Source organism: Anoplopoma fimbria, chromosome 11 (genome assembly GCF_027596085.1).
Source record: "Anoplopoma fimbria isolate UVic2021 breed Golden Eagle Sablefish chromosome 11, Afim_UVic_2022, whole genome shotgun sequence".
Taxonomy (NCBI): Eukaryota; Metazoa; Chordata; class Actinopteri; order Perciformes; family Anoplopomatidae; genus Anoplopoma; species Anoplopoma fimbria.
The window spans coordinates 21,940,512-21,968,126 of record NC_072459.1 but is presented as its reverse complement, the minus strand read 5'-3'; the positions used below and the strand labels follow the sequence as shown (position 1 = coordinate 21,968,126).

The 27,615-nt window shown below is 41.7% G+C and overlaps 1 protein-coding gene across 4 annotated transcripts; it reads right to left on the bottom strand.

The window, feature by feature from the left end:
• Positions 1-873: 873 nt before the first annotated feature.
• On the bottom strand, positions 874-27,221 carry LOC129099118 (thyroid hormone receptor alpha). 4 transcript variants are annotated; one of them, XM_054608286.1, is made up of 8 exons: positions 27,166-27,221; positions 14,935-14,996; positions 13,241-13,362; positions 9,208-9,355; positions 7,579-7,784; positions 5,100-5,246; positions 2,602-2,860; positions 874-1,124 (listed from the first exon to the last, which is right to left on the bottom strand). In XM_054608286.1, exons 1-8 carry the CDS (start codon positions 27,219-27,221, stop codon positions 874-876), a joined length of 1,251 nt encoding a protein of 416 aa, XP_054464261.1. The 4 variants fall into 4 exon arrangements, with proteins under 4 accessions (XP_054464261.1, XP_054464263.1, XP_054464262.1 ...); XM_054608288.1 differs by having other exon boundaries at positions 13,241-13,341; XM_054608287.1 differs by lacking the exon at positions 27,166-27,221 and adding an exon at positions 18,731-18,793.
• Between the last annotated feature and the right edge of the window lie 394 nt (positions 27,222-27,615).

The window sequence follows — 27,615 nt, the reverse complement described above, 5'->3', positions numbered from 1 at the left end:
ATCTAACTCTCAGTGTTGCTTTAACTATTGCTGATTTATTAATAATCAAACTTGTCTCGTGACTGCAGTTATAAGACGTAAAATTGCACACAGCAGCTGTTGTAATGCATTAGAATGTCTCACTTATATATATATATATTATATACACTGTAGATAAAGGCTTCATAATAAGTGTTCCCATTGTAACTTCTAACACTAGCAGAGAGGTGTATGGGTAACTGCGGACTGCATGGCTCCTTGTTGCCTCCATGGACTACCACTACCCACTCAGTAATGTGGAAATACATTTAACGACATATGAGGTAACAGTGTTGGGGGGTGTGCTCTACGTGTCTCTGTGTGTAGGTGAGACGGAGAGGTCAGTAGGTGGGGGAGGTAGGTGGACTGCGGGTAAGGAGGACGCGTGGGAGATGGCGGGGGTCATCTGAGAAGCTAATGGTAAAAAAAAATTAAATTCTGAGGCGGGAGTAGAGACATAACCAAGACCCTCGGGTTAATGTAGTACAGCTGTTTGTCCGTACAGGTACAAGAGGAGTTAACTGATGGGGTTTGTGTTTGCATATGTTCCCACTGTACGTTCATGGCAGTGTGTTTGGAATCTAAAACCTGACAGTGTGTTTCCTCTGGTGAAGTCGATGTGTGTTTTTGCTGGTGCCGGAGGTGGGTTTTAAAAAAAAAAAAAAAAAAAAAAAAAAAAAAAAACGGGACAAAAAAGAAAAAAGGGCACGTTCACACTGAGAAAAATAAAAATCCAGTTTTTCTTCTTCTTCTCCACTTCCACCACAGCAAGCCCCCCCCAAAATGTATTCCTTCCACATGTCCAGGGTTCTTTTGAGGGGGTGCTGCGTTATTTTTTAAAGTCGCTCTTCACAGTCACACGTCCTGGTCCTCGAAGACCTCCAGGAAGAGCGGGGGAAAGAGTTCGTTGGGACACTCCACCTTCATGTGGAGGAAGCGGCTGGCGTGGCACGCTCCGATCATGCGCAGGTCCGTCACCTTCATCAGCAGCTTGGGCCAGAAGTGGGGAATGTTGTGCTTGCGGTAGTTGATGTAGTGCTCGAATGCCAGCAGGTAGGCCTCTTGGCACTGCTCGATCTTCTCCACGCTGGTCAGCCCTGACCGGTCTGGTGAGACAACGGAGAGAGAGGAGGAGGAGTTGTTTGTTATGTTTCTGCAACATTTCCATCTCATCCTAGAGCAGAAAGTAGCTTTCTAAAAAGGTTTCATTTCTAGTTTTATTCTTTTCTGTAAGAAAAATAGAAAACCTGGTTTGTTTTTAATTAGAGCAGTATGGGTATTGTATTTTGGAAACATTTCTATATTTTGTTGAAATTCTCTTTACATCCCGACAGAAATCAATAAATAAAATGCTCTGACAAAAGAAAAAAAAAAAAGTATCCAGTATCTGTGGCTGTTGCAGGACTGTAATTAACGAGTCCAATATTTTTTTTCAGACCTGTCTACCTTGACAGCTGTGAGGATTTCCAATAGCCATGTTTGTTATTTACGTCCATACTGATACTTTTCGGGGGAGTGGCTTTGGAGGGAGGCCTGGAGGGGTGGGCTTTCAGTATTGCTGACTTGGCAACTTTTTCGCTAGATTTAGCAACTTTTGGAACTAGTGCTGCTAGCTACGTTGATTTGAGAAGTAGCAACTCTGGCCTGCTTTTTTTGGTTGGTAATGTTTTTGAATCTAGAATAAGTTTGGTGATTTCTCCAATGTTACCAGCCCAATCTTTAAGTATTTTATCCCTGTTCTATAAACAGAAGAGATAGCATTACTTGCAGGTACATTACCATTCATTTTTTTAAGGGCATTTTCAATTTGAGTATCAAACTATTTGAGTTTTTGAAGAGTTTGCTTTTAATAGATAAAAATAAAAGAGGGAATGTAAGTGTATCTGATTTTATTTAGCCGATACCATATCCTAAAAACAAATGCCTGGACGGGGCACAATCCTGATCCCTGATTATCCTGGGTTCAGCTTCAGACTTCTCTATAAAGCGCTTGTCACTCGTCCAAAATAACGGACTAAACTGGTGTGGACCTGTGGGAAAACTATCCGTACCTGGCGTGTTTTACTTGATTAAAAATGGGGGACCTGATACGAAAGGGATACGACCAGACCCAAACACCTGGTCCAAAATGAAGTTGACTCAGACGGGGCCAAACACAGAGACTGCAGCACGCCAGTTAATGAGTAGCTGGGACGGTTCGCTCTGAATCCATTTGGTCCAGTGACGCTGATCCTGAGCCGCAACCATGGAACAGGATCCCTCCAGGACCCGATTAGACTGAAATTGATTCTAATCCCTGGTCATTCTTACAGGAGGAATTTGCTAGATCTGTGTTTTTCAGATTTTGGTCAGGTTTGTGATGTCAGAATCTATTATTCTGAGCTAGAGGAAAACACTGACTGTAAAGAAGTGAGTCGAGAATCAGTAAAACTAAGTACTAAAGCTGAAACTTGTACAACTACAAATGTCAGTAACAACACAAGAAGACAAGGGAACGTGAATAAGAACACTGAGTTAGTTTAAATACTGAGAAACATCAGAAGTCTATAGATGCGGCACGTGACATCACTATTCATTCCTCACCTGAGCTCATGAGCAGAACGGTCTGCATCAGAGCCACCTCCGAGTCATCCAGGTTGAACTGAGCCAGGCTCTTGCCCAAATCGAAGATGGCGTCCGACACCACGCCCAGCCCTCCGTTCTTCAGCTGCTCCCTCTTCACGGCCATCTCGCCGTTTAGTGTCAGCGTCTCGCTCTCTGGATCGTAGCGGACGGCGGCGCGCAGCGACATGATCTCCATGCAGCAACCTTTCAGCAAGATGATCTGGTCCTCACAAGGCAGCTGGGAAACAACAATACATATGAGGTCATCGGAAAAATGTATCAATCTAAAAGGCAGTCCCTATTTGTAAACAGTTCTCATTTACTTTACAAAATACTGAAAAAAAATGTTAATCACATATGGAGAATGATAGAACTTTATATTTAACATAACATCTGAGGTTTTCCAGATTAGTACAGAATCATCTGTGTTTTTTTAAATGAATGAATGAAGCAGTTAATAAAATGGCTGGCATCATATGGTTATTTGTTAAAATGACCTTGCTATTATTAATGATACACTAATCAAGACTTACAATGGGCTAAAATGTGAAACTGGTTTAAAAATGCCTTTTTTTGATAGTGATAGTGAAGAGGGACAGGAAATGTGGGAGAGTACACTACGCGGCTATTTGGTTGTCCACATAACATCTTTTAAAAGGTGATAATATGTCAACATTATTATATATATATATATTTTTAAATCTTTCAGATCATTTTTTTTGTTTCATCGCCCACAAATTCTGATGGAATTCTCAAACGGGCAGCTGTTTTCAGCAAAATAAGTTCTAAAAACCTGCTTTGCTACCTGCTCAGCACCAGATAACTGACAAAGCCAGGCTTTAGAGGAGACCAAAACCAAGGAAAAAGGACAGTAAATTTTAATCAGGTGGCCAGAAACATGTCTCCCATTGAATGCGAATGGCAGCGTGCTAATATTGCTGGGTGGGTAAATAGGCAACTGTTTACTTACCTCAACTTTATATGGGATAATGTGTTAGTGCTGTATTTACAGCTTGCTAGGCGCCCCAAAAGTGGCCAAAAAAGTGAACGTATGTGGCTTTTTTTAAAGGTGCACAATCCAACATAACTCCACTATATCTTTCCATAGCAAATAGTTGTTTGCCACATTATAAATGCTGTGAATTTTGAATTTAGCACATTTGCTGCGCTGCCCCTAGTGGCCAAAAAAGGGAAAAAAAGATTACTGCAATACTTGTGAATGCTAACTTGAAAATGAAATCAGTTGAAAATGCAGTTCAATGTGATATACATCGCCTGTCATTGGAGGAAGGTCCTTTTGTTAATCTATTTTCTACTAATGGAGTAGTTGTGCTAATTAGTGAAAAATGCAAAAGTACCATTAATTAGTCCCCTGCAAAAGGCAATAAGTAAAGAAAAAGTCTACCTTTGAGATGTACAGTGGAATGTGGTATAATAGCTTTTCCTCAACCCCCAGCATTAATTAACTTGCTTCCTTGCAGAGGAAAAACGGTTATCTTCTATTCATAACAAATCCCCTGACATACTTTATGTAACCGGGAGGCCATTGCAATATACATGATGGCTGCACTCAGTAAGGTGGAACCACAGACGAGGGCTCGCACACACGCACACAGACACAAACACACACACACACAGCCAAACATCGTTTCTGAAGAGAGCAGAGCAATATCAGCGAGCAGTGAGTCATCACATCAAAAGTGGCTGCCAGCATTGTTCTACTTAGATCACTACTGTCTATCTAAGGCGGCAGGTAAAGGTGCATGTGCATGGCAAAAACAATCATTTAGAATACATGGAAATAAAGAAACAGCATTGCTCTTGGGTTGCAGTGTAGAGTTAGATGCTATAGTAACACCCTGGGACCCTCATCCAGCTGGTTGGGGAATACTAAGCAGTGGATTTGCTATTAATCAACATGTCTTTTACTTCAAAACTCAACACGTAACCCCAGAGGAGGTAGTTAACGTTGTGTGCTCCTTGGCCTAGGAGTAACACTAAGTTGGATAAGTGACGTTGCTGCAGTGAGCTAGTTATCTGGACATTCCAACCATAGCAGCTTACAAATAAAGCAGATAAATTTACGGTCTAATCCATTTCTGGAAATTTCCCTCTTGTGCTTTTGTTTTTTGGAAAAAGCTAAAAAACTAAAAATACCAACCTCCTAACTCTTTAGATGTTGCTGAGCTCTTTATACAGCCCAACAAGTGGAGAACTGAGTTGAAGGAGATTTTCTTGTTAATTCGCCACTTTAATCTCAGATTGTTTCTAAAATCTTTTCCATAATTCGGTGTTGACTCAGCCGTAGCTCCGTAATTATATATGTATTCTACTTACAATGGCCCAATATGCTGTTGTAGCTAAGTTTCTGTAAACTACCATGTACTGACTGATAACAGACTGGAACCCTGCCAATATGTTTGAGAGTTAAAACAGATCAAACACACACACACATGCATCCCAGCCACTGAACCTACCTCCGAGAACATGGGCAATTTCTTGGCAAAGTCGACGACGCGTGTGATGGCGGGGGTCATGATCTTGGTGAACTCGCTGAAGGCTTCCAGGTCCACCTTATCTACGTCAGACGTGGGCACGATGGGACCCTGGCCGATGTCGTCCGACTGGAAGCAACACATCACACTGTTAACTGAGTGAAAATGAACGCAGGTCTGTAACAACATCTGGCTTCTGTCATTAATGGCTTTTCAAAAACCACAAACAGTGGCATCATACTTCTCGATGTTAAACAAAAATTGAAGTGAGGTCTTCCGTGTCGACGGGTCTGAGATATTGATCACTCAGTCATGTTTATAATTGAATGTCTTAAAAATGTGCACTTAGCCAATCCAAAGTAGGGCGGCAGTAGCTCAGATTGTAGGGACTTGGTCAAAACAACAGTGGCCAAAAACAAGAATTTTTTAATTAATGTTTTTATGAACAGAACAGAAAGTAGGTGTCTTACAATTAATTTCAATATAGATATTCATCTGTATTTATCATCTACGCCAACCATTTATGTAAGTTACTACGATCAACCACATACGCACTCAGCTGAAAGTCACCAGCTAACACGGTCACCCGTTGAACTGAAACACCTGTTGCTCTAAAACGGTTGGAAATTGGGTCTGCTGTTGAAATATCAACTCTGACGACCAAGCACCCGAAAACCCAACTTTTTGATGCTGTAAACAGTTTAAATTCAATGTCTAAATCTTGCTAACTCAATATTATTGTTGAAAAATCGCTGCTTCCATTGCCACACATATTTCTGATGACGTCGGCTATAAACGGATAGGTAATAAAATCTCAAAGAGGGATTGTTAAATTCTTTCTTTTTCTCTGAAGCAGTGAAGTTGCTGTAACAACAGATGGTAGCTGTGCTCTGATTGGCCCAGTCTTCTGTGTCACTTGCTCCGAAAAAAAACCTGAATCCCAATCGACCTTCAAAAACTTTGTCAACTGTTAACTTGTCTTTGCCTTCATGAAATGCCCAATAGCTGCCATCTGATCTTTGCGTCAAGGTTACCATCTGTATCAGCACGTGCAACCGACTCACATGGGACGGCATATAAACGGCTCCTGTTGAAAATGAAAAGGAGTCGCCCTCTCTGATGTGTGTGAGCCTGATTTTTTAAGTGGAAACAACTTTCGACAAACTGTGGGCGGAACTTTTTTTCGAGTAATGAGCGACATAAAAGAAGGAATGAGCTACTGTGTGGACGCTGCAAGCAGTTAAGACAAATCAGATTGACAGATTAAGCGATGTGATGGAGGCTTACATGCTGTGATCCTAAAGACTAGCCTTTAATTGGCCATTCATGACAATATGACATAATGAATTACTTTCGTTGGTGCAGTGTTTTTCTTTTTGCTTTCATGGATTAAGTAGAAGCAGTTCCATGAGAGTTCAAAAGCTAGCCAGAAGCTGAGCTTACTGCACATGTTTATATCCCGATGCTTTAGTTTCTAGTATGTGTAGGTATAAAAATATTATGATGTAATAATTACCATGCTGCAGATCATAATTAAGCCTTTACTTGTTTACAATTTGGCAGATTGGCACCTTTAAATGTATGCTGAATTAGCTAAAAGCAAATAACCCGTGAATGTGCAGACATAATAAGTTTTGTATGATTTCCAAGGGGACTTTTGGAGGTTTACAGATGTAATGGCAAACTCCGAAAGTGTAGCTCACACTAAACACAACTCCAGCAATAATGTGCATCATTCTTTGTGTTCGGATTTGACTGAGAAACTGAAAATGAGTGTGATTTTGAACTCAAACTGTGGCAAGCTGCTGCAACAGTTGTAAAGTTGCTCTCATCTCACACAGTATGTCTTTGCCTCATGTCTCTCCCTCTATATTTCCCCCGCTTTACTTTGCGGTCAGACAGCTCTTTCTGACGGGGAACTGAAGCTGTTATCAACACTCTATTCAGAGTTACCAGACTCCTTTGACAAAAACAGTAATTTCACCTTGCAGAACACAGGAGTTCATGGTTTACCGCTTACTCTATTGGTTTGTTTGTGTCATTGTGTGACTTTGGAGTTTTAGAAAGTTAGTTCGGATTCACTTAAGTCACACAATAATACAAACTAACCAACCGATTGAGGCAACTTAAGACCAGCCGCTTCTGTGTTATTTGACGTAAAATTACTGGTTTTGTGATTGGAGTCTGGTAGCCTTGAAGAGAACGTAGATCTCAGCTTCAAAGGGCTGTGTGGCGGCAAGATAAAGCGGTGAAAATATTTGAAATATACACTTAAACTGATTTTGATTTCTTATAATTCTTGCTGCTGCATTTTTCGTTGGAAAAACACGTGGGATACAGGCCAGCATGATGTTAAACTTTTCTCCTAAACCACACACATCACCGCAACAGACTTGTTTGTGGAACATTTCCATTCATCATCATGCAACGGCTCTCTGCCCCAAGGCTCTGTCAAGCTTACCAGGAACTTGCGCTTCTGTTTCCAGCTGGAGCCCTGGGCGTTGGTGTGCCGGTGGGCCTCCGTTGCCATTCTGATGAGCTCCCACTCTGCGGTGTCTGGCTCCGGCCGCGTCTGCAACGTCTTCACCATCTCCTCCCTCTTCCTTTTCTGTCGGTTCTCCTCGATCAGACGCCGCTTGGCCACGCGCTTCGAATCATCCAGCACCACTAATGGGCGGAGAGGGGGGAAGAGGACATTAAGGTGGGTTAATGCAGTGAAGCAGGAACACAGACATGTGACTGTCTGCAAATGTAGTCCTGATATGACGACAGAAGAACAGATTAATATAAAATATACTATATATTCAAATTCAACTCAGAACTGAATCTGAATGACCTTCAAAAACATCCAGTGAAATACTGACAGGAAGTCGGAATGAAATGTCAGATGTAACATTGAAAGCTAAAATGATATATAAAGGACTAAGAGAGCTATGATTATATAAAATAAAATAATGTAAGAACCCATCTTTATGTTATGTAAAACTAAATGTTGTCCATACAATTTCCAAAGCTATTCCTCTGGTTATTACCTTTTAGCAGCCCTCCATTGCAACGATTTAGAGAGGGGTTATGAACTATTATTAAAATAGTCCCTACATTAAACTTTGGATTATCTTGAGTAACAGAGTCATTATTTTTCTTGCGTTTTTCATCTAGATTGATAATTAGTACAAGAGGTCAGAGAGAAATTGGTATTTTTGTTTTTAGAAAGAACAGTCCCTCTAAAGACCGTAGTATTGATAAGCTCAGACGATGGTGTTTCTTTTACCGGTACCGGTACTGCATCTCCTCTGTGTCGCGGCTTCGCTCCTCCATAACACGCACACACATACGCATAAACGGATCGAAGTCAGCGAACGGCACAGCAGAGATAGACCCAGGTGAACTCTCTCCGATATCTGCGCTCGTTAATGTAAGTAAGTGCTACCTACGCCAATGATCCAATACTTTACTTTATCAATACGTCTGTTCAACAAGCACATAAACATGCGGTAAACCTGTAGAAAAGGGGTATTTCAATCAGCTCTGTGGAGTCCACCAATCTAATCCTGTTGTGAATGAATTATTTCTTAGAATAATACGTTAAAAAGCAATTTTCTAGTAATAAAAAAGAACCGATAAGAGTATCAGTAAGAGTGGAAGTATTGATAAATCCTAACACGCAAATGTGATCCATACTGTATATTATGTGCACCTTGATTTTACTTCAAACTTTTGTTGTACTTGCGCATTCAGCTACACAACTTCTGCTACCAAGGTTTAACAGATCTAAAACCAGTTTTGGGAGTTTTAGTGAGGATTAGTAAATAAGTCTAATGCTAGTGGCTCTACGACGCTCTGCTTAGGCACACTGGTGCTTTGAGCTAAATGCTAATGTCAACATGCTCAAAATGAGAATGATAATGCAAACATGCTAACGTTAAGCAGGTGCTGTTGATTAATGTTTACCATCTTAGATTAGCATGCAAGCATTTGATAGGAAGCACTCTGTGCTTAACGTCGTTTTGTGATAGCAGCAACCTTAACCCCATAGATTTCTTTAGAAACACTAGTAGTAATAAGAATACATAATCTTAAAATAACTCACAGTCCATGGCCATGCCCACAGCGATGCACTTCTTAAAGCGGCACAGCTGGCACTGGTTGCGTGTGATCTTATCGATGATGCAGCAGCCTTCATATTTACAGGAGTAAGCTGGATGGAGGTTCTTCTGAATGGTCCGCCGGAAGAAACCCTGAAGAGAGCAAAGGAAATGGAGAAAGAAGAAGGAAAGACAAAGGGAGAATTAGTACAAAAAAAAGGAAGAAAAAAGAACAGAGCAAAAGAAATAAGAGAGAAAGAGCATGCAGAGATTGAGGGAAATATGCAACCCCATAGCCACAAAATGTAATCCTCCAATTAAATGTTCTTGAGTTTTAATCAGCGTAAAACAAGTAAATTCAATGGCTCACATCACATGGCAGGGTGATGATTGCATGGCAGGAACCTGATTGCCAAGAATGGTTAAGTAATGAAGTGATGCTGTGACTGAGCGTCTCTTAGTAACCGCTTTTGAAGAAGACAGTCGGGGAGCAGTTTGATTAGAATCGCACTCTGGCAGTGGTTTACAAAGACATGCAGTCAAGCAGAGAAGTATCAGGGAGGGAAGCGAGAAAACTGGCTCTTTTATTTCGTAAAATCCTTCTGAATCCATACAAAAATGAACTGCAGAGCAAGACAGAAATAGTTGTATTGATATCTATATCATGCCATGCCACATACCAGCCTGATTCAAGACTTTCAACATTATCCCGGTCTCAAATAGACCAGGACCACAGGACTTAACAACAACAGACCCGTTGCCCTGACCTCTGTGGCTAGGAAGTCTTTTGAGCGCCTTGTCTTGTCCCACGTAAAACCTTCACCAACCCAATCCTGGACCCCCTGCAGATAGCCTTAAGAGCCAATAGGTCTGTAGACTGTGCTGTCAACATGGCCCTCCACTTCATCTGACAGAACCTTGACCCAAACTACACTTAAGTTATGCCTTCAATACCGTCACCATGGTTTGCTGAAGGACAAGCTTACTCCACTCCACCTGCAGGTGGATCACAGACTTTCTGTCTTCTCCCTGTCCACCAAAAACTGCACCTCAAGTCGCCAGTCCGTCAAGCTCCTGAAGTTAGTGGATGACAGCCTCCTCATTGGACTCATCTCCTGTGGGGATGAGTCCTTCTACCAGTGGGAGATTGTCCATCTGCTGACCTTGAGAATTTGTGGGAAGAACTCAGCCCTACCTGCCCACACGACTCTGTGTGACTACCCTGTTGCCACTAAAGAGTCCTTCCGCTTCCTTGGCTCCATCATCACCCCACATTCCACATGAACTGCCTCCCTCATCATAAAAAGCACAACAGAAGATGTTCTTCCTGTGGCAGTTGAATAAGTTAAACCTGCCAAAGACAGCGATGGTGCACTTTTACTCTGCCATCATTAAGTCCATCCTCACTTCCTCAATCACCATCTGGTATGCTGCTCCCACTGCCAAGGACAAGGGCAGACTGTAGCGTATAATTTGCTCTGTGGAGAAGGTGATCGGCTGCATCTGACGTCCCTGCAGGACCTGTATGCCTTCAGGACCCCAAGGCAGGCAGGAAAGATTGTGGCCGACCCCTCCAACCCTGGACAAACTCTTTGAACCCCCCTGCTCTGGCAGGGGGCTGCGGTCAACAGTTTCTTTTGATCTGTTTCTGGCCTTATCAACGAGGCCCAGGAGCACCTCTGACAAGGATTCCTATTCCCTCATTAACACTCAGGGTTTGACAGTAAAGGTTGCCACTGGCAACCATTTTTTTGAAATTGGCATTCAATTATTGGCCTTTGCACTTGACTTAGCTGCATATGCGTTGGTGGGTTTACTTGCGCATTCACAGGCATTTGTTTTAGAGACCGTTGAAGAAGCAAATCAAGTTGTATGACTGAGGTGTTTAAAATTTGACTAACCTGTAAACGTCACAAATGAATGTCCAAATTGATTCAATCAACAAAGAACCAGGTTCCATCCTAGCAGCCACTTTTAAAATTAAGTACTGAGCCCTGAAACTACGCGTTACATTAACATCTTCATATCTGTCTATTAGCGTAACATAAATTAATCTTTGGGACTATATCTCTGTACATTACATATTATTTTTATACTTCGTACTGTGAACGATTTTGCACACAAACCTACAACATCTTTAAACGGCAGAGCTCTCATTTTAATTCAGAAATGTTGTACATATTTTAACATTTATTTCATATTTTTTATTGTAATTTCTTCCATTCTATATCCATGTTCTTCAATATTTGCAATACTTGATTTTATTTTTTTAACTTCATTTTATCTTACTATGTGTCTGTTAAAAAAATATTTTTATGTGAAAAACCTACTTGGCAATAATCTGGATCCTGAATACAAGAAGACTATCACGGGTTTCATTTCTTCTTTTCAACACCACGGCAGGGTTTCAGGGCCTCATTTCCTTTGTGAGTATGGCAGGAGCCATTTTTAGAGACCGGCTGCTCTACGGGATGCCATTAATTGGATAATGAAGCTCGGCTCAGCGGACAACGACTACCGCAATCAAGAGGCCTCTAGTCAAGTCAGAACTAAACAGTGTAACAGTGTAAATATGAATGTATTTTAAAACAAGAAACAAAAGTTGAATTTGCTTTAAGCCTTATTTCCTGGATGATAACAAACAGGGCAGGCAGCAAAGCTTACAGTGAATTATTCACTGGAGTTCTGTATTCTTTATTTGGTATTTCTAGTTTTTAAGACGCCAGTATTTTTGCAAATTGTAGCCCTCTTAACATCACATTAGAGAGCAGAATATGTTTCACCACAATCTAGTCAGCTGTTTTCTCTTGTAGCTATCAGTAGAGTATTGCAGTTTAATTAGTTTTAAAAGACTTGAGATCTGTTGAGATAGAGGGTTATGTACCAAACTATTTCTAGGCAACAAGCAGTAATTTCCTCGGGTCTCCTCGCCTGGCAATTCCTTAGATTGTGCTAAACTACAGCTGGCTAACTGGCTCATGGCTTCAGCCTTACATCCAACAGACAGATATGTAGATATAATATAAGATAGCTATCTATAGATCAACCTAGACAGGAAAAAAATAAGCCAAAGAGTTCATGTCAGAGAATTGTCAAACGGTTGGTCCAAACCAACAAATTCCACTTTAGTGAACAAAAAAGGCTTTTGTGGGAGCCTTTCATTAGTTAATTTAACCAGGAAAATTAAGTTAAGACGCAACAATACATGAAGCGTAACAGAGTACAGACAGGAAGGGAACTTTTCATAAGCTCTCATTCTGTTTAACTTAAAGTCAGCTGACTCTAGGCGTTCACGATCCAATTTTGCGATGGCTTCTCTTTTGGGCTACTTCAGCATCAGAGCATCAGAACTTGATTCTTGAATGTGCACCTGATGGCTAAAGCTAAAACTACATGTTCCAGGCAAAAAGTCAGCATCCTCACCAGCTGATAATCCATAAAGAAGACATGGAGATGAAAACACAACTTTATTCTTGTAATGTAGCGAAGGGGCTAGTAAGTCAGGTTTAGAAATGATGATCCCATTGAGAGTAAACTAGACCATGAAGCAGGGCATGTTTTAGGGCGTGGCTACCTTGTAATTGACGGGTCGCTACCTCAGTGTTATCCTGACTAGAGATGTCCGTGTTTTAGTGTCCTTGTTTAAACCTTCACAGTGTTTTCTTAAGTTCATGAAAGTTAATTGTAACATTTGAATTGCCTAAATTGTCTTGTTCGGTTCGGTGTTGGGTTGTAATTAGCTCCAGCCTCTTGAGTCACTTCTGGTGCAAAAAACAAGATTGCGTCAGCCAAAATGCCAAACTCGAGGCTTCAAAACGGTAGTCCTCAAACCAATTGGTAAAGTCACAGTGACTACTTCCACTTCTTATATACAGTCTGTGGGGAGAAATCCAAAGTTTGACAAGCATGCCATGCCTGAGTATTACTGCTAAGCTACGATTGGACAAGATTGGTTTGGGGGAGTGGTTTAGTGAGCAGGCTATTCCAGTCTCATCTGAGTCAAAGATCATTTAGTAATAGGGAGATGCTGCAATGTACCTTGCAACCCTCGCAGGTGATGCAGCGGTAGTGGTAGCCGGTCGCCTTGTCCCCGCACACCACGCAGGGCTCATCCTTCTCCAGGTAGCTGGGGATGTACCCTGGAACCGAGACACTAAGAGCTATAGGATAGGAGGAGGAGGAGGAGGAGGAGGTTGAAGGGGAAGACAGGGTGGAAATGAGAGAGAGATGAACAGTGAGTGTGAGCGAAGGAGGCCGGGCGGAGGGTGCGGATGATGAGGTAAGGGGAGGGGCCGGGGAGGAAGACGAGGAGAGAGGTGCCGATGAAGAGGAGAGGGAGTGTGGAGGGCTGAATGTTATCACAGGGGCCTCAATGAAGCTCCTGTGCACAGGGGCCCCAAGAAACTGTGATCCAGGATAGAACGTATCCAAGAACGTCAGTGTCTTCTGCACACAGACATGACATCAGGTCAGCTGACGAGGTTGACATTCACATTCCTGTAATTCATGAAATATGCTTTTCACCTTGACTTTTCATTTTCTTCTTTATATCTCTTGAGAGGTGAAATGTTTGATCCTTTTAGCTCACAGTATGAACAATATCCTCTAAGCTGTGGTGGTGTTGCTTAGATAGTGCTTCTTCCTCAAATACACTGCCCACCCTCTTTGAAAATCTCAATCTTCAATCTGAAATCTGTCTTTTTGCCTGCACTTGTCACTATTATTTGGAGGATTAGAAATGTCTGAATTAAAACAAATCAAACAATGAAGAAAGGGGGAATACAATACAAATTTTGAAATTCATTTCTTTTGAAAAAACTTTTAAACTTATTCTAGTTTTTGATAGTTGAATAAGTTTTTGTCATTGAGACATGAATTTTCAATGCCACATAAAAAAAAAAAAGATCTTTTATTATTTTTTCCACTGTATTTGTTGGATTTGTTTTAATTTAATCATTTTAAACCTTTCATAACCTGGTACTAAATTCCCCATATTATAGATTTTCTGTGATCCTTTATCAGCAATATCTTTTAGTGTTTAGGTTAGTTTTTTGTTTTGTTTTAGTCAATTTCACCCTTGTTTATAATAGCTGAATACTATTTGTTTCTTATTTTATGTGTTAATTGATCCTTAAAGATATTTTTCAAAACTTTTTTCTTACTTTAAATGAACGCATAATAAAAATATGACTGAATAAGAATGAACAATTGGGCTGATGTGTGTAGGATAAATCACTGTGTCTGTTCCTTCTCAGGGCATACATGTGATTTACTGTATCAAAGAAAAAACTACGTTTACCTGGCAATGATTACCATACTCTTAATTCTGCTCTCCAATATGTGAAAAAAGAATCGCCCAATCATCAAAATTTGATTTGATTGTAACCTTCCAATATGATTGTCAACTAACAACAATCTCTACTCAGACAAATCTCTTAAGCTCAGGTTTTTGGTCACCTAGGTGAGCTAATTTGACTTCAACAAAGCCTCTGAAGGGAAATAATATGACTATAAAACGAAGAGGAGGAGATTATCACAGTAATCACACCTAGGACGCCATTGAAAGCCCAAGAGAGCCATCAGCGTGGTGATGGGCTACACTGAACACCAGCCAAATCTCCCAGAACATCAAAAGACTGAGCGTCTCATGAGAAACCTTGAATTGTGTTCACTTGCTTGTTTGGAGGGGACAAAAACACAAAGAGGAGTAGGTGGAGATGATAAATCATTACCTGACACGCTCTTCACCGAACAATGGCTGTTCTTACTCTTTCTCTTCGGCACCTCCGGCCACCTGGGAGGCGAGAGTGGGGAGTGGAGGAAGATAGGGGTGAAGGAGAAAGAAAAGGAGAGAGCAATGTTACAAAGTTAAAAACAATCAACCATTTAAGCCATTCAATTGTACAACTTATACAATCTTAAACGGATAATACTAACTAATCTTGAACATATGTTTTGCCACTGCCTCTATTTCTTTATGAAAGATTGCAATGAAAAAAGTTTGCAATCAATTCTCTCGCCAATCAACTCACCCAAACCTAAAGCTGCATTAACTTGTTTTTTTTGTTGGCCACTTGGTGGCAGTAGAGCGAGCTGTAAACACAAAATCAACCAACAAAAACAATGAGCTTAAAGAAGCTAAAACGCTACACAGAGCTGCAGAGTTGGTTGGTAATTCTCGGTCGATTCCTCACTAGAATATAACAACCATTCTAATGCTAAACCATGCTAATCAGTGAAGCTTTAAGCTAACTGTTTTTTGTTTCATTCTGCAACCCATGCAAAATGCTTGAGACCAGAGGCTGATTTGAGCTCAGCAGTTGCCTGCTGTATGTGACTGGCGGCTTATGGTCGAGTTCAACAGCAGCCACATTTTCAGCACTAAGAAACATCAAAAAGAAAGATGGAGAGGACTTGTGTCAGATGGCTTGCTGACTTGCTGGTGTGCATGTATACTCGGTTAAAGTCCGCTTGGCTGAAGATAAGTCGCCGCTCAACAGCTCGACCGGAGGCATGTCTGAATCAATTTTCTCTTTCCGTATTCTCTTTTTTTCCCCCGCTGTTGATTCACAAAATCATTTTCGCTTTTCACCTGTGCTCGTAAACTATATATTTCTTCGAAGTATAGAAGTAATTCAAAGCCTAGCACATCTTGTGCTTTCATCGTCTGTTATGTATAATAACTAAATCCTACCTACACCAACACATATGGAGACACACACACCAGGGTAGAGATAATTCCTTCGCTCATCTCTTTCCCACCTCCTATCTCCTTCTATAATTCTCTATCCTTACTCTTTTCTCACTCTCACAGGATGGAGTCTGCTTTTGCTCCTGGCAGCAGATTTGGATTACCATCCTCTCTCTCCCTCCCTTTTTATCTGTCCATCCCCATGTCTGGCTGTTTGCTCCCCCCCCAACCCATTCCCATTTGCCTTCTCTCCTCCATAAAATCTCTTTGTCCATCCCTCCCACTTTGGCTACAGCCCATTTCTTACTGTATGCTCCCTCAACTTTACTTTTTTCCCCCTCCCAGACATTGCTGTTATTGTCTCCTCTCTAAACTTCCATCAGCAGTATTAGGTAACAGCGTTCTCCTCCCTTCTTCCCCTCCCTCCCTCTGTTCCTCTCTGGCTGTCAAATCCACTTTCCTCTTCCAACCGAAAAAATAAATAAAAAAATCCTCTGACGACTCTTTCTCTGTTCTTGCTGCTCTTCACGCTCGAGCAGACTTATTAATTCTATTGCTGTGCACATGGTCAGACAGTAACATGGTGGGAAACTGTCTACTCCGTTCTCTGATCACTTTGAGCTGAGCTACCGTAATAGAAACAGAAACACCCACATGATCATTTCTGCCTCTATTAATTCAATAGTTTGTGGAGCTTGTGACAGTGTTGACAGTGTTTCCACAACATAAGGTAATTAATTAAATAAATTCAGTGGATGGTGTTGGGCACATAAAGGTCGGAAGTCCAGTGTTGATTAATGCAAAGACGCCAATCAAAATAGTTCTTTGGCTGTGTCAAAGTAGACATGAAGTGAGTACAAGAACACTTTATTACTAAAATTGGACACATAGACTACTAAGATCTACATTGAAAAGATGTAGACATCTTTAAAAACTGCAATACGATGAGCTCTGTGCAATTAAAAGCTGCATGCGTTACTTTTTGCCCACTAGGTAGCAGCAGAACAGGCTGAAAACAAAACATCTGACATCTTATATTATTTTTATGGTGAACATTTAAGCAAACAGTCATTTACACATGAAGAAGATTCAGATACATTTTCGTCGTATTAGGATTTAATTTATGTCCAACCGCTCAAGACTCCAGCATTCACTCATGATTTTGCTCCGTTTTGGTCTCCACCAGCTCATAAAGGAAATATCTGACTCTCCAGCTGCTAAATGCTTCACTATTCATCAGCTGGTTGCTAACTTTGTCTGTCTGCTGTTTTGTTCTCAATGGGTTTATCAAGCAAACTCTGGGCTGGATAACCAAAATAATGATTTAAAAGAAGCTAAAGCGCTCTGTTTGCTAAGCCTTGTCCTCTCACTTTAGCCTCACTTTTCAAGCTTTACCTTCTTCCACAGCACATGCAGTTTACAAAGACGACTATGGCAGATTTGAAAATTTTATATCATTTAAAATCATAGTCATTTTCAAAAAGGGCCCCTGATTTAAGACAGCGGTTGAACAAAAGCAGTACTCTTATTACAGGCCGTAAACGGTTGATTTCGTAGAGGGTGAAATGACAAGTGTAGCTAGCAGAGTTTATCCGCTGTAGAAAGCAAGCTAATTAAGGTAAAGTTAGCTTCATGGGTTCGATGAAAACACCATCTCTGGCTGATTTTCTAATGTTTCCAGGATTATTACTGTGTGTAGTGGGCTAGGAAGCCGGACATGCTAATGTTTGGAGCTAACGTAAGTGCAGATAACTAATATAGCAGCAAACAACTATTTGATTCAATGGAGTAATGTCTACATTAGCAGAGAAGGAAGTCTTTCACCGTCGGTTGTGTTCTAATCCGAGTTTCTCCGTTCTTTGTTTACATACCTGGGCCACCCACACGTACATTTTAGTGCATGTGCGCGTGAACCCACTGGCTAGCTCACGGCCACAGCTCTGCAGCGCTCGCATACGACAGTTATAGCTGATTGCGACGGCATCATCACGGAAGCCAAGCACCAACCCTCTGGTCCCTCCTCCTCAGCACTGTTAGCTGCATTGTGGCAGGCAGAAATAAATTAGCTTTCAAAGCTTTCAATGGTGCTATAATCACATTAAAACCTTACAAATAGAGGCTTTAAAAACCCCACCCTGGGAGCACATGGTACTGCAACAAATGCAGATACAGGCTCATTCCTTAGGGCATCAGCCAAAAGATCGTCAGCTGGAAGATAATGTGGTGTGGTGGCTTCCACAAAAGTTTCCCTGTTTAGTTTATAGAATCACATGCTTAACACAATCACCTCCCACACAATGAAAAGAAAGAAAACACAGGCACATTTACATCAGATGATTGCCATAGACCCTTCGACTCTACTGGTGAGGCAGCACGTTCTGTCTCAGAAATCTCACCAAATGAACAAAATGTACTACTTTGAGGGAGTTTTTGTACTGATAATGAAAAACCATGCAAGTACATAAGTTTGAGATTCCAGAGATTGTATTCAATTAAAGTACATTCATGTGATAATTCTTAGGAAAATCCAATTTGTGGAATACTGTTACGTTTGTCAGCAGGGACAATAACACAAACTGACACAGAGGCCAGCATTTCTTAACTCACACACACACACACACACACACACACACACACACACACACACACACACACACACACACACACACACACACACACACACACACACACACACACACACACACACACACACACACACGTTGCTTACTTTATCTGCTGTCAACATGCGCTACAGCATATGGATGCCAGCAGCAGCACACACCCACTTCTAACACACAGAGACGCAGACATTGATACACTCGCACAAACACACCAACCTGTTGATGCAGTACGGCTGTAAGATGTGCATGTTGCTCAGTCTGCAGGGATATCAGAAGAAGAAGAAGAAGAAGAATGTCGCCCCAGGGGCTCTTTTCTACCGTTTCAGCCTCCCCAACTGTCTGGTTGAGTCAGTGCATGTGCGGTCGCGTGGCTCCGTTTGTTTAGTATTGCAACAGTTCCGCTTCTTCAAAAGCAGAAGTCTGAGTATATGCGGCTAATAGCAGCTTTCGTTGATCCATGAACCACAGAGGAGGGGGAGAAGGAGGTCTTTGAATCCCCCGGCCACCGCCACGCTGAACCCAACTTCGGGTGACCTGAGCATTCAGGTGCATCCCAGTGAAGTACAGTAGTGGAGCTCAGCCTGGAGGTGCTGCTATCAGCTGAGATATCTGAGACAACAATGTCTCTGCCTCAGACTGGCTGCTGGGAGCAAAGACTACTCTGTTTATTTCCCTCTCCCTCTCTCTCTCTCACCCCCCACCTCACGCTCTTTCCCTCCCTCCCTTCTGGTTGCTCTCGTCCAGCCTCCCCCAGCTCACCCTGTTTCCCTCTCTCTCTCTCTGTCTGTCTGTCTGTCTGTGTGTCTGTGTGTGCGTGCATGTGTAATTCCTACCCTGGTGACACCCTCGCTGTCATCACAACACACCTTATCGTTCTCTAATCCACCTTGTACAACCCCTCTCGCGCTCCATCGCTTCCTGTCCTCTCTCTATTCTTCTATCTCTCCGTATTATTATTATTTTTATAATCTTACCTGTCACCTTCTCCCTTTTATTCTCTTCCTTCTATTTTGCTCTTTTGATTTTGTCCCCAGGAGGAAACAAAACAAAGTTGCCTCTCCACATCCAAACTCACTTAAGCTTTAATGCTAACTAGATTACATAACAGCAGGCTGATGCAGTCTCTCTAGTACGGCTGAGTGAAGTCTTATGAGGACACAGAGATGCTTGATAGCTCATCAATTGTATAAGAGTGCACTATGATCTCTTTTTTTTCCCTCCAAGTGTAATCATAGCATGTTATTGTGGAGGCCGAGGTTAAGGCTGGACACAAGACTACCATGAACAGTGCTGTTGTTAAACACTGAAAGGGTTCATCTGAGGCTTACAAGCTACAAAGATCGCTAAGGGCGCTAAGAAATACAGTAAATGCTCGAGTGCAAGTATTCCAATAAAGGCCCGGGGCAATGCCTGTTTTTGTTCTCTTATTATATCCAGTAGCTTCTACTTGGCTGTTTTTTCCGATCGTGTTTGTGTTAAGCTGCCTTCAATGACGCTCGTGACTTCTTGCTGGTGTTTCACGTTAAAAGTATACCACGAAATAAGGTTTCAGCTGCTGTGTAATACCCAGTTAGGAAGTGTTAAGTTTCATTGGCAAAAAAAAGAAAAGAAAAAAAAGAAGAATCAATCAATATGAAAAAGGAAAAGCAGAGAGTGATGAATGTGGCATGACTATTGTTTCATATATATATATATATATATATATATATATATATATATATCTATATATAGATATAGATGGGATTAGTGTTTCTACATTTTCAAAGACATCAGATGAAAATGGTGGAAGACAGCTAACTTTGCTAACTAGCACTAAAGGCAGGTATTTGGTCTTAAAACCAAAGTATTGAACAGACAAAAAAATTGATGATGGCTCTTAATTAAAAAAACAATGTATCTTAATGGGAACATGAATATCTGAACCAAATTTCATGACAACCCATCCAATATATTTCAAGTAACTTCACTGAAATCCACAATTGTGAGCTTTAATGTGGCATAACAGGAGCCGTCAGTAGACGTCATCATCTGGGGATCGATTGACCCACGCCACTAGGTAAATAAAATGAGGATTAGATAGTCATACGGTATACTTAAGGATCAAGGCCTTTCTGTCAAAAAAGCCTGTTTCAAATACAGACCAGTGTTTCATTGCAATTGAGGTGAATAAATAACCCCTAAAACTCTTATCTTAAACCATTCAGGCTGTTTGTTTTTCAGTTATGGCCAGAATAGTTTACCTGTCAAAGAAAATGTTGCTTTTATTCAAAGGGTGAATATTTTACTGTGGATTCATCTTCCCTTCCCTCTTTGTCTCCCTTCATACCGCTCCTTTATTTCAGATGTGAATTCCCCAGCGTCAGCTATCTGTCAGGTGTCTGGCTGACTGACGAGCAGGAAACAGCACTGACATTTTTTCAAGTTTTAAAGAAAGCTGCTGCTTTTACGCTTAGACGGCTTTGTCTTAGGAAATGTTCTTATCGACAGTGAGGGAGCAGCGGGTCAGTGTCCTGTAAAAATCACGTGGCTGCTGTTAGAGTAGACACTATGTAACAGTTGGCTGCGGGAGAGTGATGCCAGGGGCTAATCCACCCTCTCCGTGGCTGTAACCAGTCAGCGTTAAATCACCTCTAATGATTACACAAACACAGACGGTGTTATGTCACTATCAGTGATCAGAAGTAAAAATCCATATTTCGAGAACAATCCCCACATTTAGCCGTGGAATGTGTCGTTCCAGCAGGCGGCTTAGCCTCAACTCCTGGCTGTCCAATGTCCTTTACTTTTTAGGCCCGGATGGTCTCCAACCCTAACAAAGCTGGAGTTCAGATCAAATTTGGAGAGTTATTTGTCACTTTCTTGCTGTCTCTGATGTAAAATGTAGCGGTAATGCCCTGGGGCCTGAATCCTGACAGATTCTGTAAATCAAAGAGGGTCCAATCAGAAGAAGAGCCAGCCAAAAGATTTGACATCTTTTAGAGATTGTTTTAATGTTACAGTCCAGCATGATGTTGTGGATGCACTGGGTGGAAGAAAGTCAGCACCTTTGAGCCTCTGAAGGGGCTCGTGGTTTAGGACTGTGACACTGTCTCAGAAGGTCGTGGTGCTGCCACTAGGGATGAAGTTGTAGAACTTCCATGAGACTCTTTTAGCCTAAACCAAACTTGCTTAGCTGCCTCAGATGATGAACTCACAGCTGTGTCATCTTAACCACGATTCCTGGATGTAGATCCCATAGGTAAATAAAAGTGCTGACTTTGTCTTTTCTGCCTCTGTTAATGGAGGAATGCTCGCCCTGTAATCCCCCACCACCCGCTCCGTCTCACTGATGTTAAGGGAGAGGTTACGTGGCGGATCTCTTTACGTCTGGCCTACCCGTTGTCGCTGGAGATCAGGCCGATGGCTGTTGGTGATGATGGTGAACTTCGGGGGGTGGAGCTGCAGGCGTGTGTGAGGCATTCCTCGTAGTCATGGGTCCCAAAGAGAGGACAGAGGGTACAAGAGGGAACAAAAGGACCGATAGTTGTTGCTTTTTTGTCCTAATTGATTCGTTTTTAAAAAAGAACACACGCTCCCACGTGATGGATATCTGTCACGCCGAAATGAAATTACATCCTGGCATTAAATATAATTGAGGAGAAATCCTGCCTGCAGCTGTGTGACACGTGATCGGCCGCGCAAAATCTGATAATTTGCCCCATGTGAGTCATTGTTGGTTGGGCCGGAATATTACGAATTTGAAAGTAAAAAAGTAAATCTGGAAGTGTGGAGTTCGAAAGAGGTTACCAGACTTCTGTAGCTACATTAGCTGCTACTAGCATAAAACACACTCAATTGTCTAGCTGAACTGTCGGCAGTCGAGTTGCATTGTGGGTAATGTGGGCACGAGACTTTGACAAAGGAAGAGGAATGCGTGAAATCCTGTCTGCTGCATCAATTTTGATAGTTTTTTAAATTGTCCATCACGCGTCCAACAATGTTATAAAGAGGCAACATTAAATCTGATAAAATCAGAATTAGTAAAACGATTTAAAAAGTGCTACGATAAATGAAGATAGATAGATCTGATTATCTTCATATTTCTATTGCAAAAGGACATTTCCGCAACAAATCTACTTTGAATAACAATTTTGACACGAACCGTCAGGACGTCAGGAAACACTTAACATAGATCACCTTGCACTTTGTTATTATGTGTGTCACATACTAGCAGGTCAAAAGGCCAAGAGGCTTGGGATTTAATATACAGCTGGTGTTGCGTTTGCTTGTGCCGCCTGAGCTAATAAGCTCAATGTACGACTATAGCGGGGTTACCTGAGGACAGGTAAGAGAGACAGAATGGCTTTGAAAAGGAGCAGATTAAGCCTATTGGTCCATTTTCACCTATAGTCATGCTGTGACTTGTGAAAGGACTCTGATTGGACATTGGATTGGTATTCGATGAAATGGTAGCAGACTCCATCCATACATAAAGAATGTATTCCTTCAGATTAATTAAATAAACTTGCTTTTTTTTAAACAAGCTCCAAAAAAACGCTGATTAGTATTCTGCTGAGCCAAACATACAGGCCTGTTTTACCACAAACATGGTCCTTTGCGTCATAAAAAAAGCTCACAACACACACAACACACACACACACACACACACACACACACACACACACACACACACACACACACACACACACACACACACACACACACACACACACACACACACACACACACACACACACACACACACACACACACACAATGGTGGAAGCGGACTGGCTCCTGAATTAATCAGAAGCTCCCCAATGACTGACTGGCACACACACACCACCAAATTCTATTTCAGCATCCTCTACTCCAGGCTATGTGAAGTTCTGCTTTGACATCTCTGTGTGTGTGAATGTGTTCATGAGTGTGTGTGTGTGGTGCTCCGTGACTCAGAAATCACAGAGGGGAGGGGTCAGGGCATGAGGCAGCGCTCTCGAGAACACGTGCCTGCTCAATGAAACCGAGGGAGGGAGACACACACACACACACACACACACACACACACACACACACACACACACACACACACACACACACACACACACACACACACACACACACACACACACACACACACACACACACACACACACACACACACACACACACCAAAAACAAAAGCGACAATCCCCCTGATGTCACATATCGAGGCGTCCTGATCTGTCCTCTGCTTTCTGTGGCTCCATCTGCCCTCGCTGCTCCTAATCCGGCCCCCTGCACGCCACTAATCCACACACACACACAAGCACACACACGCACACACACGCACACACACGCACACACACGGCTGTACAACACATGCATAATACACACACACTACCTGCATTGACACTTAACATGTACACTCAGAGACATCTCTGCTGGCAGAAAAAGATTGATGCGTCTTCATGTGCACATCTGCATACATGTTCAATAACACAAACACATCTGCTCACATGAGGATGCAAATGGAATGCACCGAACCGCAGAGGCCTCTTACCTCCCCGCTTACCTAAATGCAGTTTTACAATGTGCTGACTACACGAGGGTAACCACGGTATGGCGATACAGTTCCAAATATCAAGGGGTCACCGAAATCAGTACAGGATTTTACGAGACCTGTGGTGGGGAAAACCTCGGACCGAACCTTGCTTATATTATCATGTAATTATTTTGTATATCTATTTTTATAATCTATTTAATTAAATAATTTGTGGCTACTCACTCCCAAAACCCTAGATGGTTAACGTGGGATTGAACTTGCTGTTTTGTTTGTGTTCACATCCTCATGGGCTCTAAACTCTCTAGGTCTCTGTGAATGTATTTAATGAAGTGTTGAGAGCAACATGTGTATGTGTGTATGTGTGTGTGTGTGTGTGTGTGTGTGTGTGTGTGTGTGTGACTGCACGTGTTGGAGAATTGGAGAGCACACAGATGGCAGCGTGACAGTGTTTTTTCTTACCTCTCCAAAAAATACACTAAATACACTGAGCCCCTCCCCTCCCAGCTTCCCCTCCCTCCAGCTTTTCTCTCCATCTATTTATAAAGCTCACGCTGCACAAGCGCTCCTCTGTTATGAAGCGCTTGTTCTTTTTCTATTCTCCCTTTAATTGAAGCATTAAGTCTCTGATGCATTCTTACCTCTGTCAACACTTCTATATCTATCTATCTATCCATCCATCCATCCATCCATCCATCCATCCATCCATCCATATATATATATAGATATACAGCGGGTAAAATAAGTCACCATTTTTCTCACTAAATATATTTCTAAAGGTGCCATTGACATGACATTTTCACCATATGTTGGTAACAACCCTAGTTATCCATACATACAAAGAAAACAAAACAAATAAGTTCAGAAATTAAGTTATGTGTAATAAAAATGGAATGACATAGGGAAAAAGTATTGAACACGCTTACTGAAATTGATTTAATACTTCGTACAAAAGCCTTTGTTGGTAATGACAGCTTCAAGACGCCTCCTGTATGGAGAAACTAGTCGCATGCATTGCTCAGGTGTGATTTTGGCCCATTCTTCCACACAAACAGTCTTCAAATCTTGAAGGTTCTGTGGGCCTCTTCTATGAACTCTGACCTTTAGTTCTTTCCATAGATTTTCTATTGGATTCAAGTCAGGTGATTGGCTGGGCCATTCTAGCAGCTTTATTTTCTTTCTCTGAAACCAATTGAGAGTTTCCTTGCTGTGTGTTTGGGATCATTGTCTTGCTGAAATGTCCACCCTCGTTTCATCTTCATCATCCTGGTAGATGGCAGCAGACTTTTATCCTTCCTTCAATTATATGAAGTTTGCCAGTGCCTTATGCTGAAAAACAGCCCCACACCATGATGTTCCCACCTCCAAACTTCACTGTTGGTATGGTGTTTTTGGGGTGATGTGCAGTGCCATTTGACCTCCAAACATGGTGTGTATTATGGCATCCAAAGAGTTCAATTTTGGTCTCATCTGACCAGACTATATTCTCCCAGTATTTCACAGGCTTGTCTAAATGTTGTGCAGCAAACTTTAAACGAGCTTCAACATGCTTTTTCTTCAGCAATGGAGTCTTGTGTGGTGAGCGTGCATACAGGCCACGGCGGTTGAGTGATTGTTTTCTTTGAAACAATTGTACCTGCTAATTCCAGGTCTTTCTGAAGCTCTGCACAAGTGGTCCTTGGCTCTTGGACAACTCTTCTGATAATTCTTTTCACTCAGAAATCTTGCGAGGAGCACCTGGTCGTGGCCGGTTTATGGGGAAATGATGTTCTTTCCATTTCCAGATTATGGCCCCAACAGTGCTCACTGGAACATTCAGAGGTTTAGAAATCCTTCTGTAACCAATGCCATCAGTATGTTTTGCAACAATAAGGTTGCGAAGGTCTTGAGAGAGCTCTTTGCTTTTACCCATCATGAGATGTTTCTTGTGTGAGATCTTGGTAATGAGCCACCTTTTTATAGGCCATCAGTTGGGACTGAACCAGCTGATATTAATTTGCACTGACAAGGGGCAGGATTGCATTCTAATTACTGATAGATTGCAGATGGTGTCTTGGCTTTCCATGCCTTTTTGCACCTCCCTTTCTTCATGTGTTCAATACTTTTTCCCTGTGTCATTCCATTTTATTACACATAACTTAATTTCTGAACTTATTTGTTTTGTTTTCTTTGTATGTATGGATTACTTTGGTTGTTACCGACATCTGGTGAAAATGTAATGTCAATAGCACCTTTAGAAATATATTTACTGAGAAAAATGGTGACGTGTTCAATACTTATTTTACCCGCTGTATATCTATATATAGATATATATATATATACATATCTATATATATATATATATATATATATATATATAGATATATATATCTATATATATAGATATATATATATCTATATATATAGAAGTAAAACATCAAAATATATATATATATATACAGTTATGTGAAGTGCTTGTGTCCGGATTGTGAGGATTCAAATGATCAGAACTTTTGTTGATGCACCTCATCCATCCATTCATGCCTCCATCTGTCTGTCCGAGCATCCATCCATCCATCCATCCACGCGTACATGCATGCATCCACCCACTCATCCATCCATCCATCCATCCATCCATCCATCCATCCATCGCATCCATCGACCCACCCACCCATCCATCCATCCACCTTTACATGCATGCATCCTTTCATCCATCAGCCTGTCCATGCGTCCATCCATCCATCCATCAATGCATGTATCCATCCACCCATACATCCATCCATTTGTCCATCCGTCCAACTGTACATGCATGGATCCATTCATCCCTCCATCTGTCCTTCCGTCCATCCATGCATCCATCTACACATCTGTCCTTCCATCCATATGTCCATCCATCCATCTTTACATGCATGCATCCATTCATCAATCCACCCATCCATCCATCTATCTAACTATCTATCTATCTATTCCTCCATCCCTCGGTGCCTGCAGCTTTTCTTTCATCTGTCATTTCTGTCAAATACATTCATAATCTCTGCTTTCCTTTCATGTTTACATCAAAGATGAAGGACACACACACATGCAGATGTAGCATCCATCACGTTTTGGTCAACACACACACGCACGCACGCACACACGCAATCTGTCTCACCCTTTCTCGTCTCCCTCTGATGAGTTGCTATCCTGCTTGTTGGACATTGGCTCCATGTAGCCTCAGTCCCGTCCGGCAGCCTATCACAGGACAATGAGGCGGACCTCGACCTTGCCAGCCTGCTCAGCATTCGCCGACGGCCCCTTCAACAGACAGCCATCTGAGAATCTGGGCAGCGTTTGGCTGAGAGGAGCACGGCGGGCGGGACATCAGTGGAAGCACAGGAGAGCTGGAGGGGCAGAGAGAGAAGCCACAGTGAGAAACAGACACATAGTGACATTAACATTTATACAATGCAAAGTTTCATTACATTTGAAATGGACACTATTATATAACATTAATGTTTGCTATTTTTGCTCAAATAAATAAAAAGGCTTGATCAATAATTCATTTTATGTGGATCAATTTATGAATAAACTGATACATCTTTGAGCTTGAAACCAGACATGT

What these genes read in the sequence shown, in the direction of transcription:
- LOC129099118 (XM_054608286.1), bottom strand. Translation starts at nt 27,221, where the DNA reads ATGGAGCCAATGTCCAACAAGCAGGATAGCAACTCATCAGAGGGAGAC. An exon ending in AACAGAAGCGCAAGTTCCTG is followed by an intron (nt 5,247 to 7,578) that starts GTAAGCTTGACA and finishes TGTTGCTTCCAG; the next exon opens with TCGGACGACATCGGCCAGGG. An exon ending in AATTGCCCATGTTCTCGGAG is followed by an intron (nt 2,861 to 5,099) that starts GTAGGTTCAGTG and finishes GTTGTTTCCCAG; the next exon opens with CTGCCTTGTGAGGACCAGAT.